Genomic DNA, 16,210 nt, shown 5'->3' on the forward strand with positions numbered 1-16,210 from the left:
AGGAAGATGGAGCAACACCTCCAATCAAAATAGCGCCCAAATACTAAGAATTCAACACACTCTTAGACCAAAACAAAATTCAATATTTACTAGGGGAAAAACTGACTTTGCTGTAGAAGCAGAAATGTGTTTTACAGCATGTCAGAGCCTGGACCAAGTGAGAGTAGACTGATCTCCTTGTTGTGATTTTTAGCCATGCTAGCAGCTCTATGGATGGCAGTGTTGGCCTGTCTTTGGTCCAGACTGTAATAGTTCACCATGAAATTCTGAAAGGACCTTTATGTTCCCTCTCTTGTGCTTGCACACATCCCCAGATCCTCCACAGCCTTATATATCTGCCTCTCACATACCTTGAGCTCCTCCACGGCCTTGCGTAGCTCTTCGGGTGTCTTGTAAGTGAAGTCTCTCTCCAGGTAGTCTTCCTCGGCCTGGTTGATCCACTCCTGCATCTCCTGCATCTCCTTCCTGAGAGCCATGGTTTTATCAAGGCCGCCTTTCAGAGCCGACTTCTTAGCATAGGCCTGGGCGGAGGGGGAGGAGAACACATGCCGGCACAAACACTCAGCATCATACGGACACATGGAAGCAGGAAAACACACCCTGAGGACGGAGGTTACGCACCTGTTTGCAGACGTTCTCCCATTGGCCATTGAGTTCATCCAGTTCTTTCTGGATGTGGATGGCATATGGCGGCTCAGCCTCTTTCTTTAGGTACAGGCCCACTTCGTTGATGCCGTTGACACTGGGTTGGATGGTGTGGATGTCATTCACCAGAGCCTGGCCAATCAGAATGCAGGATGGAGGTTAGACCGGCAGTGAGTGGGACATTTTGGTTTGATGTCTCTTTTAAGTTATTACGTTCAATTTAATTTTACTTTGTACATTTTATGAACTCTTAGGGTTCAGTAATGAATTCTCTTGGACATTGTTATCTCAAGAACATTTTATTTGCATCTACTAAGATATAACACAACTTAAATTGAAAGCATTAGCTGAGAGCGACAAGTTAGACTGAAGTAACGTCAGGATGGACGGTGTCCTCACCGTGCACTGCTCCAACTGTTTCTCCAGAGCTTCAGAGTCTCCCAGCGCCGGCCACTCCTCGTTCAGGAACACATCCACATCTGCCATCCACTTCTTTAAAGTCTTCACGTCATTCTGGTGGAGAGACGAGAACGGTGATTTACATTAAGGCCCGTCCACCAGCGGATTAGCAAACAGGGAAACACATCCCGCTAATCAGTCTCACCTCAAACTGCATCAGCTTGGCCATGAGCTCCTGGATTCTCTGGGCGTTGTCTGTTAGCGTGGTGCCGAGTCGTCTCCAACGCGCCATGATGGCATCCATCTCAATGCGATACCTACAGGTCGTCACAAAAGCTTATTGGCTAGTGCCATGATATTTATCTACTGGTGCAGCACTAATGCAGACCTCTTCTCCACACTTGTCATAATCCCATATCGTTTCACTCTCTTACAGTGGATTACATAGCACTTGTTTTCCATGTCTTACTTCTGGCTGATGTCTGGCGGAGCTTTCTGGAAGACCTGCTCAACTGCCGAGGTCAGGTAGTCCACCTCGTCCTGGTGTTCGGCCAGAGCCAACTGGAGGGCCTGGAGGGGTGAGAGGAGATGGAGGGGGAGAGAGAGAGAGTGGAAGAGGGACATTGTGTGATCCATATTGCCAGCTTGTTAGGATTATTTCACAAAAATATCTGGATTCAGATTCATTCATTTTAAATTGTTTTGTACTGCTATATACTTCATGCACATTCAAGTTTAGCTGCTCAAATTGTACAAATGCATAATGTTAATAATGAATCTAAATCCAAATTCAACTAAAACAAAAATTACGCAAAAACTGTGGAAAAACTCCACCTCCAAAAAAGAAAAAAAAGTTTACACTGAGACAAAATAAAAGCTGTGTAACGCTCAATGGTCCAAATGAACAGTGGAGATACGGCAGGAGTGGTGTGGGTGGTGCTGGGGAGTATGTAGATGTGGAGGTCGTGTACGCAGTGGGAGGAGGTCCGCATGGGTGTAAAGTTAATCTTAATCTAAAGTGTCATAAAAAAGGAGAGGAAACATAATGAGAAAAAATGTGCCCATCATAGCTCAAATAAAAATAAAAAACAAAAGTTGGTGTCAAACAAAGTGTGAGTTACACTGACTGAGTTACGAAAAAAAACCATCCAGCGCCTAACAAATCAATCCTCATGCCAGTATTTAATAGTCTGAGTAGAAACGCAGCAGAAAGATGCCTCCTGCTTCATAGGATTTATCAGATAACCATCCATCATGCGTGCACACTTCATGTAAATGTCATGGAAGCGCGGCGCTTTGAAGGAAAAGTCCCTTCAACAGCTCGTCTGTTACATTTCACAGAGCCGAGCGGGGTGAGGCGGGAGGGTGAGGGATGACGAGCTCGAGAGGTTATGAGGCTGCCACCGCTAACATTTTGTAATGAAAGCCTTTTCACACTATTTGATTTTGCTTACGCTGCTGCACAGGATGAATTACAAGCAGAGAGGTGAGGGAATTCCTGGTGAACTTTAGGTGGGAGATTTGGGGGAAGAAAGCCTCGTTCACACCAAGGTGGCTCAGAGGCTTAGTTTAGCTTAGTTCAAGCACAGCTCCTGGACAGGACATCCGTCAGTTACTATGGATTACCCACAATCCCTCTACTGCAACACTGAATCCCAAGCAGGGAGGCATTAGAGACTCTTTTGCCCAAAGTTTGGGGGCTTTTTCTTTTCTTTTCTCCTCCTTCCTTGCAAGGATTTTTTTTATCCAGTTCTGACACTTCCTGCAGCCGAACTTGAATGTGGCCCAGTTTCACTTTTGAGATGAGCAGGCTCCTCCTTTATTAGGGATGCAACACAAATAGATCTCACTGCAAAATAGTGTCCTCTCTGAGCCCATGATCACCACTGGAGTCTCCGTGCTCACTGATGAACAAGCCTGAGGCTCAGAGCCGTCCGAACTGCTTTCTAAACTTCAGCAGAGGCAGTGGAGAGAATCGGGGACATGACTGAGTGGTACGGAGGACCAAACACTGTTACACCAATCAACACTGTAAACTACTACTTTAACTTTAACTTTCTACAACTTCTACTGCTCCTCCGTTCTGTCCACACTGCTGCTGCACAGTTGGTAATTATTGCAATACATACCAATACTTGAGCTATTTACCTAAATTTACCAAAACTATGAGGTTTCTAAGCTTAAATTACTGACATGAAGTTTAAATCCCTCCTTTTGGGACGGCAGAAACACTCAGTGCACTTGTGGTTGGATCGTTTTTTAACACAATTGAGCTTTTCCCCTCACAGATGATCTTTGGCTGAGCTCAGACACCAGTTCTCAGAGAGAGAAGAAGTCCAAAAACAAGTCAAGTGTTAGTTTGGCCTGCCATCAAATTACGAGTCCTTACTTTTCTTAGGCAGCATTTTCTGTGTTTTACATATTTTACATGAGTTGCTGTTCGGACAAAACAAAACAAGATTTTTACAAAGTTAATTGCGTTCCTCAATCAGTTCTCTACAGCCCAATCCTCATCGCTACTTTCTACATCACCCTGCTGCCAAATCACAAATTAATCACAAGATGTAATAACACCAAAATTATGGGTAGTGATTGAATGCTGCAATCTGGTCTTTAATAACTTCTGCCAGTAGCTGTGGATGATATTAATAATCATCTCTCCCAGTGACCTCAACCAATCAGGGCCGTTTTAATATCTGCTAGCATCCTATTGGTCGGGATTCAAACTCATTACTTTAATGAGCAAAGTAACTGGAGGGAGATGACACCGCCGGCCGGGTAAAGGAGACGTTCCTGACCACACGCAGTACACATGTACGAACGTCCTGCCTCTGAGTGATGACAGGGAGAACAGTTGTGCTGAAAATTAACAAGGACTTATCAGTATGCAGAATGACTTCCTAATTATTATCTACAATCAACTTTAATTAATCTCAGGCTACCAGGCTTGATCTCCCAGCGATGCTACAAGACCATTATCAAGTTTAAAGAGGGCTGAGCGTGCGCGCGGGCACACACACACACACACACACACACACACACAAACAAAGACGCTTTCCTCTGTAGCATGACCTTGACTTAAGTTACCTGAGATAAGATATAAATCAACACTTCTAGAAACAGCAAAGTAATAAAAAAGAACAGAAGACCTTGTATTCTTTTGAGTGGAAATACAGATTAACATTGACACAATGAAAAAAAGACTGTGTGTGTGTGTGTGTGTTCACCTCCATGTGCATGCATACTGACACACACTGCACTAGTGTATTTGTGTGTGAGTGTGTGTGTGTCTGTAGGTAGATATTGTGATAAACAGAGACACTGATTTGCTCCACTGGGATTTTGCGCACCCGCCTCTCATAATTGCAGAGTTGTAGACAAACACACACCAACAGCAGACCGGCTCTGGCCTGCTCTCTGCATGTTAAGCAGATGCAAGCTGGGCTTCACAAAAATCACTGATTTTCACTGAAATTGAAATTCTCTCTGCTTGTTTTTTTAGGTTTCTGGAGCTACAGTTTAGCTCGCTGTTAGAGCTGCCGCTTTTAATGGAGACTGCAGTTTACAGGATACTGTAAGCTGTCATTTTGTATTGTTTATTTAGTGATTGCTGGGATTTTATAGTTGTTTTCATTCCTAAAACACGGTTTTGGGCCAACACATCATCAAGAGAGAGGTTGTTGAAAACTGTAACTGACTGATGTCGGTCAGGGAGAGAAAGAGCCCGCTGAAGGTGTACTGGAAGTAAAAGCACGTAGAGATTAGTTATTACTAAATATTTACTCCCACTAACTGCAGATGTAATTGTTATGTAGCTCACTGAACCAAGTGAGGAAGCTAACGGTAGCTTAATAAGGTCTGAATCATTAACAGTGAGGAGTAAAATAGGTAATATGGTAAAATGTGATAAAATGCTATTTAACTATGATGCAAACTGGGAAGAATTCAATCTACATTTCACAACAATAACAGAATATTCTGTAAATTCTCAAACAGTGTCTGTGGGCTTTAGTTTCCTCACTGGCTGAGAGAACCAGGGCAGGTTTATATTAGACACAGGTCTTTATTTCTAATCTCCCCCTGGTCCTCATTTAGTGCAAAACCCTCTCCATGTGTACCCACTGTCTTACTAAATCCAGTTCAATGCCAATTTCTACAGCATTATTTCCATCAGCATAGCAAGAGTCATGTTAAGCTGCAATTAAGGAAACTCAACACTTTCTCTAGAAAAAAATCTTGCATCCTTCCTTTTATTGGTGAACTTTTGATGTGGAAAAAAACCTATGAAAGTGTTCAGGAAACAGGAGTGAGACAGTTTAGTATAGCTACAATATTATTATTTCAGTGGAGGTCATATATATATATAGAGAGAGAAAATCTGGTTCATTAAAACTCAGTTCACTTCACTTTGTTTATTTCTTAAATTGTGTATAAAGTCTTGGATAAAAATGAATATCAGGCCACCTAAAAAAAAAAAAAAAAACTCCTGTTGATTATGTCTGAAGCAAACTAGAAAATGACCTCTTGTTTTCAAAAGGACAGTCCAGCTGCAGTAATGATTCATTCTACAGGGATTTTACTTTTACAACAGTGATTTGGGGATGTCCTGGTGTATCAAAAGCATTCAATTTACTCACTAGGTTGTGGGTATGAATCAGACTCTTGGTTAATGGGGCATGTCATCTGTTTTCTCTCCCGTCTTTATCCTCTGCCTGCTACCTCAAAGAGCAGAGGAAAAGCCTCCCCTAAAAGAGTGCTGCTTTGGCAGTTTGGCATTGCCAGCGGCAGTATAACTTTACTACTCGTAGTAAAAACTGATTACAGTGTTATACAGCCACACAGGATTATTGAGCCGGCCCCATTTTGGCATTTTATGGGAATCTGTAAACAGATCTGTGCAGCAGTGTTGTCAAGAGCACACACAGTGATAACAGAGCAAATCCACCTATCAGCCGAATCGCTGTTGACTCCTAGTGGATGAAGGGATTATAGTATACCCACCTAACAGCATAATTACCTGTGATTCATACCAGATAGTGAGATGCCATTATACCAACAACCTCCAACACTGCACTGCATGGTCTAAGCCCTGTAAGTTAACTGACTGCTGAAATAGTTTGTGTGCAACATAAAATGGAGAACTGTTGTTTAAAAGATGCTGTAAGAGTCACAGCTGAAGTTTAAGCACTTTAAAGGAAAACTCTGGTATTTTTAAACCTGCTCCCCACTATTGTATATTTTGGGTTTGAAATGACTCGTAGGTACAAAAACTTGCCTCCGTCGGCAGCTGAGAATTAACGGCAAAGAAGCTGTTTTTGTCAATGGAGTCTGGCGGCTTTGACCAATGAGCTATAACGGCTATTTCTGCTTAAATAGTCTTACATGTCATGTCTATCTCTGTAGGGGTCCTTTTCTGTAATGCTGTCAGACACTTTGAATAACAGTCTGAGCCTGTCAGTGGAAAAAACAACCACTTTTAGTGGACGCACTCTACTGGACCAGTTTCAAAAGCTTTTATACCAATCAGTCATTTAGAAACTGAAATGTGTGAAAATACGGCCCAGGTTTAAAAATACCGGAATGATCCTTTAAGGAGTTGAGCACTGAAAGGGTTTATCGGACGCTTAGCCTGCATCAGTCGCACTGATGGAAGCATTGAGCAAAGTTCGAGTGGCAGTTAAAGTGCAAAAGCAGTTGAAAGCAGTTGATAAATCAGTCATATTGAACCGTCAGTTGAAGAATAAGAGATGAATGCAGCTGACGCCAGTTGATGTGTTTGCGCTGAAAGCAGTTGAACTCTCATTTAAAATGTATGAGAGGAAAGCGACTGAACAGCGAGTAAGAGATGAGGGCATTACACACGCCAACCGAGATGAAGGCAGTTGATGTGTGAGCACTGACAGCAGACGAACCCTCAGCGGAAGAGTACAATGGTACAGGATGAATGCGGTTGTAATGTCAGTTGACGAGTAAACGGCAAAAGTTGATGAAGTCGAACTGTAACATCTGAAACTAGTTGAACCGTTATGGGAAGTGTGAGGCGAAAGCAGCATAAGATGACGTGGAAGCAATTTAGGCATGAAAAAGCTGAATTAATGTAAGAAAGTCCCAAAGGGTCGAGGATGAAGTTGGTTAATCATTGGTGGAGTGGGTTTTAAGGCTTCATCTCCATAACAAATGAAATTAAAACAAAGTTCAATATTTGGAAAATTGGAAAGGCATCAGGAAGCACCCAATAATGTATAAAAGAAGGAAACCATTACTTTCCCCTTCATACCTGCACGACCAGACCAGAGGACATACAGTAGACTTATATTTTGTTTAGTTTCAGTATCAAAAACATCGATTTTAATACAGTTTGTTGACCTGATTCTCCTCTACCATAAACTCCTAATGGAGAATGGACTACTCACTACTTGGAGCTCAATTTGCTTTCCCCTTCAGCTGCAACATGACTACCATAAAATACTGAATGCTCGACAGAGATATGCGACTCAATTTGTATTTTGCAATACAGCCAACACCCCCATAGTACAGAATGTGTTTACTACTCCTTCATATAGTGTGAATGTAAAGCCAGATTGTTGTCGCATATTTGCGCCAAAAACATTTATATGGCTCTGACAGCACATAATCTGAAATTGTATTGCTTCTGAATGCACACAAACACAAGATATTAAACAGGAATATACCACTCAGCTGCAGCCCAGAGTGTAGGACTGTGTGTGTGTGTGTATATACCTGTATGTCCTTCAGCCTCTGTTCCATTATAGGATACTCCGTAACAGCCGTGGATGGTATGGCCAGTTTGGCCTCGCACTGTTGTAACCATGCCAACAATGTTGATATAGTTTCCTTATAGCGAGCCGGTGGCAAGCTCTCCAAAACTAGAGACAAGACGGGGAGAGACAGAGAGATATGTCAGACAGCCTGTCAGCTGATTAATGTCACTGTAGCACTGCAAACCGCAGAGGATTATAAACACATCATCACCATCCTGAATATATATTTCATAAATGTAAAACCTGCTGAAATGAAAAAATTCTACCTGTCTAATGTTATTCTACCTTTCTCTACCAAGTGGAAAGAAACCACTTCCTGGAATGTGCTCTATTTCTTTTGTTTTACTCGATTTAAGCGCACCAGTTGACAAAATTAACCACCGCAGTCTTACTGACAGGCTGCGACGCCAGGACTGAATTTCTAACGCTGCCTTAAACTGGCCAAAAATTTGATTTGAAATGCCTCAGGGGTCAATTCTGGGTCCTATTTCATTTTCCCTATATATGCTTACTCTGAGTAATATTATTCCCTGCCATTGAATCAAATTTTATTTTCATACTGGCATCCGACATTGCCTTCCAATAAAGCCCAGCGCGCTTGATATGCTGTAAATTACAGTAAATTACATTAAACTGTTTAGTTGAAGCCAAAAACTGGATGACAACCACTTTTCTTTACCTAAATACAGACAAGACAGATATTCTCATATGGTCCTAATATATTTCTGAACAGGTGCTGCCAGACTTGGGACTTATTTTGCAACATTAAACCCATTATTATTATTATTATTATTATTATTATCATCATCATCATTATTATCATCATTATTATTATTATTATTATTAGAAGATCACAATGTATGACTAAGATTTCGATTTCTAAAATTTCTACTATGTAATACTCCGGTAAATTGTTCAATTCGTGCTAATTCATAAAGCTTTCCTGACCTGGACCAACTTCAGATGCAGAGAGAGAGAGAGAGAGAGAAAGAAAGTTCAAAAAAGAAAAAAAGCATAATTTAAATAACTTAAGGTTCTTTCAGAGAAATTCTTTTCTAGATGCTTCTTAACTGTACTCGAGTTCGCGGTAATCCGTCTGTGCGTGTGTGTGTGTGTGTGTGCACACATGCCTGCGCCCATCTGTGTGTGAGGTATCTCGTCTGTGGTGTGGGTGAGAGAAGTGCAGCGTGGCACAAGGGAAGAAGCTGTCTGAGTGAGTAAAGAAGTGTACTTTGTCTACTTGGCTGTCAGCATCTTTCTCTATCTTTTCTTCAGCTGCCTCTCCTTCTTCCCACTCTCTGCATCTTTCTATCTCCTTGTCTTTTCCCTCAGGGTCATTTTCTCACTGGCTGTATTTTTTGTTTTCTCATTTCTTCCCATCATTGTCTCCCTCATTGATATAAATAGCTATCTGCTCTGTTTTTGTCACAGCGTCTGTCTGATTTAGTCTTTCTTGTCTTGATGGCTGCAGCTCTCAGCTTCTTTTTCTATCTCATTAAGTCTCAGTGTCATTGTTTTCCCTAAGAAAGCCACAGAGAGCAGTCTAACATGCACACAGTGAGAGTAGCACTACAAATTGGACTTGATGACTCACTGACACTCTCACTAGCTGCTCGCCATGAAGGCAGGTGAAAAGGTGTAACCACATGGGTTGGCGCTGACTGTAAATTTGCCCTCCTGACATGTAATATGAGCACACTAAGTGACAGAATAACACTCACAGCTCCTGAAATTAGACGTATTTCTTGAATACGTTTCCTTTAGATCGCTTGAAACTTTGCTTGGACTTAAAATCAAAATCTAGGTAAATGAAAATCTAATTGTGGAAAGTGTTACGTCTTAGTCTTTATTTAGTTACAGGTCAGTTTAGTTCATTTATCAGTCTCTTATCAATAAAATACAGGAAGCCATCACTCAGCATTGCTGCCAAATTGTCCCAGTGGCCACTTGAGGTATCAGAATGAAAAAATCGTTGCAGGCCAAAAAGCAAAATGTGTTAAATGTTAGCACAATATCTAATAAAATGAATCCTAACAGACCTCCATATGGAAATCCTCTTGCCCTCTCCACACAGACTTCTGAGGTCAGCGTGAGCATTAATTCAGCACCGGAGCTGGCAGACTCAGCGTCTCGCTCAAGGATACGTCAACAAGGTGGATGTTTGCTGCACCTGGGTCATTCGGTTAAAGGCAGACTCACCGAGCTATTAGTGCCATTGTGTTATTCTTTTAGCCAGTGTGATTGCTGACAAAATAACAACTATAACATCAGCAGTGCAGCGCGGTAAGTGATGTTTTCTGGCAGACTGATTTATTAAAAAAAACCATAAACAACCGTCTTCTTTGTGTTGTATCAAGCACATAAATCGTTTGCGGTGACTGGAGAGCAGATGATATGGAAATAGCTCTGTGTTCATCCCTGCATCTATCCACACTGAGAGACGTTTGCTGTAGGCTGCAGATCTGTCTGCGTGATCTCAATGCATTCGTTCAGTTCTCCAACAACCACAACAAGTGTGTCTGTGCCGAACGTTGGGTTGTTGAGACATTTGCCAATACAAGTCTGTCTGACAGAGTGTGTGGGCCACAGCAGGCTGTCAAGGCTGGCTTTCAGCAGCGGGAAACTGAACAGTGTCTTCTATTCTCTAAAGAGCTGGATCCAGAGTCCTACACAGGCCTTAGGAACTCCACACCAGTCCGAGAACAAGTACCATCCCCGGTGCTGTGAGAGGGCCCCTCGGGGGTCTGCTGAAGCTAATTTAGCAGCACTTTTTTAATACAGGATGTATAAAAAAGTGCTGCTAGCTTTCAGTTATGAAAGTCTGGTACGCCCTGTGCGCCTTCAGGATTAAAACAGAAAGTTATAACATGAAATGGGAACAACATCAACATCAACTGGATTCATGCACTAGGAAGTCAAGTGCTGCTCTACACCTAAACATGTCTTAACAGTCATTATAATAGCCAGCAGCTAGAGTGAATCACAAGATGACACGCAGCAGTTAATAATCAAAACTGGTCATTTTGTGTCTATTTCAGTGAATGAAAACTTTGTTAATACCAAAGTTGAAGACAGTCTAATCCAGATCATCCTGCCAAAATCACAAATGCTATAAATAACTAAACAAAACGTTGTGTTTGATATAACATCCTGAACATGATTAAAACCAGGATGAGTGTTAACACGGACACTGCCGCTACATCAAATGGAAAGCACAGAGAGAAAAGCGTATCCAAAAATTACTGCGCAACTAACAACGGCAAGTGTGACGAATTCCTACATTTCATCTTCACATTTTTCTCAATATCTAATCCATCTAATTCAAATCTAATAGCAGGAGTTTTGGGGGCTGAAAACATAGAGCACGCTAGTTTTGCTTTGAATGGAAAGAAAGATAATCTATTTCCGTGCAGGCCATTGAGACATCTAATTTTTACATCCATTGTGAAGTTTATTGTTATACATCTCCAGGGCAGCCTTTCTCTAAGTCTGCTTTCACTTGTCATCTTAAGATCCAAGGGTTTAACTTTTATGTATCAGTCAGTACAAACCGAATACTGATCTCCATCCGCTGTAACTTGAGTACCTGAGAAAAACTGAATGGAGTCAGCGCTCCCTGCTGAATTATGTTTGGCAATAATGTATTTTGGTCTGATTTAAAAAAAAATGGATTGTACTGAAGGTTGACTTTCAATATGGCATTAAACATTAAAAAGTGAGTCTTGCTTCACATATGCAGCGTCCATATATGCAACACTGTCAAGACGGAGGTGCTGGAGTGCAGTGCCATACTGACTTTTCACAGGGCTCGCTGGTAAACTACTGTAGCTTACAAGCTAAAGGGTAATATACTAGTCAGCCAGGTCACAACAGCTCTCCGCACTACTTAGCACGCTACCTGATCATTAATTGTCAATTAACTGTCACTTAGTGAGTCAGTTAGCTCGGCCGCTGAGGGAACAATGCGCCCAGTTTGCTGAAGAGAGATCCCCCAGTGCACAAGCCTCATCTGTGGAGCTGTTTAAATAAAACTGGATGAACTTAAGTGTCTATTGATTTGGGGTGTTTGCTTTTGTGTGCTTCAAAACGCTCTCGCATTCATTTTTGCACGTAAACTTGTTTTTTATTGACTCGCAGAGAAGTGGTTTAGATAACATGGAAGTGTGAGCTGGTGTATTGTCATAAATGCTAACAATGACGTCCAAATCTACGAAAATAAGACACATGTTTTGAAAAATAAAACTTTTAGCTAAAGTTTAGGAGAGCAGCACTAAGTCTGACAAACTGTACCCACCAGCTATTGATTCTGAGGGCGCCTAAGCAAAAGCAGGGGTTACAGGTGTAGTAAAAAGGTCAACTCCCAAGCTCTGCACTAAATGAATTGCTGGGATTAAGTTTTGAAACGATTCCGCATCCCTCCCTCTCTCACCTAGTTGCAGCTGCCTCTCTCTCGCCCTCAGGTCCTCCAGGACCTGGTGGTAGTGCTCTTTGAAGGCGCTGATGTCAGCGTCCAGGAACACTGAAGGGTCCCCCTCTGCTTCCTTCTCCTCCTTCAGCTCGTTTAGCTGCTGCTCCAAGAGGTCCACCTGAGGCTGCAGGGAGGCCAGACGAGCCACCTCCTCCTGCCAGGACAATGGGGGGGGGGGGAGAAAAGGTCACATCATGGATGAAGTGATGAGGGAGAAAGGGTCACCCCTTCAACTATTCCATATGTCCATATTTAACGAATGAAAACTAATCCCAGGAAAAAAATTAGTGTTTTCATTTTTAAAGTTACACTCCATTTGTCGTATCAGTTCTGTTTTACAGAAATGTTTAAATACACACCCAACTGTTAATGAATAGCAAGCCAAGCAGGAAATTGGACCAGCTCAGCAAAACCTAAATGTAGCTGTGAAACTATTTCTCCTGAACTTCAACTGTACTGATGGAGCAGGGAAAATCACTTCTTTATCATCATCATAGCAGGAGGAGAGAAGAACATTTATACAGCTGTTTGTGTTCACTACCACAGAAAATAACCAGAATTCATGTTTTGATGGCAAGCCAATTGACCACCAGCTACAACCAACAGGTCCCAGACAAATGGATGCCTCTTTTAATTGCACTGAGTCAGTCAAAAGGGGGGAAGGGGGGTGAACACAGGTGTTCGAATGAGCCTTATCTACATTCACACGTCAATAAGATTGACGTGTGATCTTTAAGGTGGGTTGATCCACAAACAATATCAGCTGCTGATAACGCTCACACAGAGTCTAGGTGTCAGTGCCGGGGACTATTTTCAGCGGTGAATTAATCCACATTTGGTGCTGTAGCGAGTGCTGTTGCGGCAGCAGGATGGCGGTTGTGGGATTTAGTGGAAATAAACAACAATATATAAGATATATCAGGCTTTGGGAAGATACACAATGTTTGGTTTGGTTGTTGGTTTTGGTCTGCTCATAGGATTTGACAATAATGAAAATATGGGATATCACCAGACTTATCCTCTCAAACAATGAAGTATCACATTTCAATCAGTTCGATTTCAATTAAATAAAAACTGAGGGGGTTCAGTCCAGGTGAGTTGCAGGATGTGGCAGGTAGGGCAGGTTAATATTGACTGAACTGTCCTTTGACTGCAGATCAGTCTTATCCCCCTGTTACACTGAGTAAGTTAACACTCTAGCCTAAAGCCAAGAAGACACGCTCCTTATTCATGAACAGTGTTAGAAAATACAAGCATTTATAACCTCAACAGAATATATTTTCATAAGCTAACAGTTGGCGGCACGATTTGCCGCTGGGAAGGTCGTTTAAAAAAGTTTCAGTAAATATTTTATTTTCTCTGAAGTCTTTCCTGTGTAATATAAAGATAGTAACTCAGAAAGTATTTCTGTGTGTGAGCAAGGGTGTGTTTTCCATTTGTGTCTGCGTGTGGGCAAGTGAAACTGTGTGGGCACACTTCTTAGGGAAACCTTGTTTGTGTGAATTTGCCTGCAGTGGAAGCAAGACATATCTTCGAAGATGAATCAAATTTCATCCCCTCTCCATCTTTTTTTTTTGTCCAAGCTTCATCTGTTAATTTATCCAGCTCCGTTCTTATTTCTCTTGTTAGACGCTGCCGTTTCCCTATCCCTCCCTCTCCTCCTTTCTTTTATGTCCATGGCGTTTACTCCTGTCTATACCCCCCCTTTCTGTCGCATGTCCTTTCTTTCTCTTGAATTATGCCTGCCCTCCTCTCATCTCTCCTTTCAGAAGTCTGTTTTCCCAGAACTGCCTGTCACTTCTTTTCTCCTGGTGCTTAGATGTTATCGAAATTAACCTCTGTGTGTGTGTGTGTGTGTGTGTGTGTGTGTTTTATGACAGTCAACACTCTTTAAGCCGCCCACTCACGTACTCATTTGGTTTAAACTAGGGGACACTGTGGGCACAACTGCACCCCTCCATCTAAATTGCCAAATTGGCACCACTAAAGGCATGCAGAATGACCCATTAGCAGCTCATGTTTACACTGTACCCACAGATGTGCAGACTTCCATCACTTCATTACTGTGATACTGAAGAAAACCTAAAAACATGCTGATTCTCAGGCAAGTTCTGCAGTGATACAGAGTGCCATTTTTCTTTCCCAGTCAATGCAAGGACGTCTATATGTGTTGTGGGAAATTATGGTAGTCTCAGCATCCCCTAATAATTCTTGTGATAGTTTCTAACAAAAGTTACAATACATCAGTGGCTGTACTTTCTTTGTTGGCACCATTTTAAAAGAGCAGTTGTGAGAGATGGAAGAGGTAACGTTTCATTCAATCACTGTTACAATGAAAAAATAAACATAAAAATACTTACAGAAAAGTGCTGTGACAAACAGATGCATGATGAGAGACAGAAATTCAAACAAGCCAAATAAATAAAGTTACAGTATAAAGTGAAATTCAAAATGAAACAACACAACAGCCAAAAAACAAATGGATTTCGACAAAAGGCGAATAAGATCAGATGAACATGAGTGTAATATTTTGCTAAATATGCTAAAACAAAAGCACGGATGCACGTGTGTAAAGTGGCCTCATGTGACGTTCATCAGGGTGGGAGAATATAACGGATCGCCCTGACTCTAAAACACTTAATCTCACTCACCCGGCATCGGTCCAGTTGTATTTTGAGTGGTTCCGGATCAGATGCTGGAGGTGCCTGGACCTTGAGCCAGTTCTCACTGTTGTCCACAGCCTGCTCACACTGCTCATACAAACTGTAGAAGGCCAGCACCTGCAGGACACACACATACACACAAACACTGATTGAAAAAAAAGATGGAAAAAAGCCTCTATTTCCTTCCACTTACTTCCCACAAAAAAAAAAAACAACTACCCACACAACATCTGTCTTGTTTGCAGTAGAAGTCGATCTGTGTGATTTGGTTAGAGCCTCACCCTGTTTGTACCATATGCTCCAAGTACGTATGGACCCTATGTGTGTGTACCTTTGTCTGGTAAGCCAGCCATGCCAGCCTGTCTGCCAACAGGGCACAGAATCCCACCCAGCGCTGGTTCAGCTGCTCCGCTGCCTGGGCAATGTCATCAGCACGACTCCCCTCTGGGATGGGGGGGGGGAGGCAGACAAAGAGAGGGGGCTGTCACATACACAGTGATACATGCTTCACAGTTCATATGGGCACGACTGGTCTCTCTGTAGGGGACAGACATAAATACACTCTCACTCCATGCGCACAAAATCCGGTGAATGTCATCCGTGTGAGAGGTGAGGTGAGCCACCAACACTCACAATGTGAGCTCGAAAAACACAGACACACATATGCACACACACATGTTTGCACACACCTCATTATGCACTCAGGTAATTGACATTTTTTTAATGTAAACGGACAATTTAAAGTGCGCGTAAGACTCCAGTGCTCGGAAAATGAAAACCTCCTCGAGGTTCCAGGACGGGAAAAATCAATGCTAAAGTTGTACAAAGATGGATTCACACGCCTGCCTTTGAAAAGGCAAACCGAACCCCATTGGCTGGATGATAATTGGACCTGGAAAAAGCAGCATCCTGGCTCGCATGTCTCATCTGGCTCGCAAATAGGCTCAAGATTGCTCCTTCTTCCTGTAATCGCACTTCAATTATGTTCCATTTGCATTTACATGTCAAGAATTTGGCTGATGCTGTTTTCCATTACAGCTTACTACGAACACAATAGCAGAAGCTTAACGTTGAATAAGTGGCATTACATGGGACCCTGGAACTAAAGGCAAGTAGAGGTCAAAGACACAGTGTACTTGTAACAACAGAGCTGAAGGCCATTTCAAAGAAATCTATGGGCCATTTTTTCTGTAGTACATTTTTTTTCTTATTGTTAACCAATGCCATTTGTAGAGACAAACCAACAATGAGTG

The 16,210-nt window shown here is 42.1% G+C and overlaps 1 protein-coding gene across 1 annotated transcript in view; it reads right to left on the reverse strand.

Moving 5' to 3' along the window:
- The window catches only part of dmd (dystrophin), a 242,792-nt gene that overhangs the window by 84,688 nt on the left and 141,894 nt on the right, over positions 1–16,210 (reverse strand). Inside the window, exons 21-29 of the mRNA XM_070855842.1 lie at positions 15,289–15,401; positions 14,946–15,074; positions 12,256–12,448; positions 7,786–7,931; positions 1,514–1,614; positions 1,250–1,361; positions 1,045–1,158; positions 622–777; positions 351–521 (exon numbers count right to left, since the gene is read on the reverse strand). Of these exons, the coding sequence (XP_070711943.1) occupies positions 351–521; positions 622–777; positions 1,045–1,158; positions 1,250–1,361; positions 1,514–1,614; positions 7,786–7,931; positions 12,256–12,448; positions 14,946–15,074; positions 15,289–15,401 (1,235 nt within the window). The remainder of the gene's footprint in view (positions 1–350; positions 522–621; positions 778–1,044; positions 1,159–1,249; positions 1,362–1,513; positions 1,615–7,785; positions 7,932–12,255; positions 12,449–14,945; positions 15,075–15,288; positions 15,402–16,210) is intronic.

The sequence above is a fragment of the Pempheris klunzingeri genome, chromosome 24, assembly GCF_042242105.1.
Source record: "Pempheris klunzingeri isolate RE-2024b chromosome 24, fPemKlu1.hap1, whole genome shotgun sequence".
In the NCBI taxonomy this organism is placed as follows: Eukaryota; Metazoa; Chordata; class Actinopteri; order Acropomatiformes; family Pempheridae; genus Pempheris; species Pempheris klunzingeri.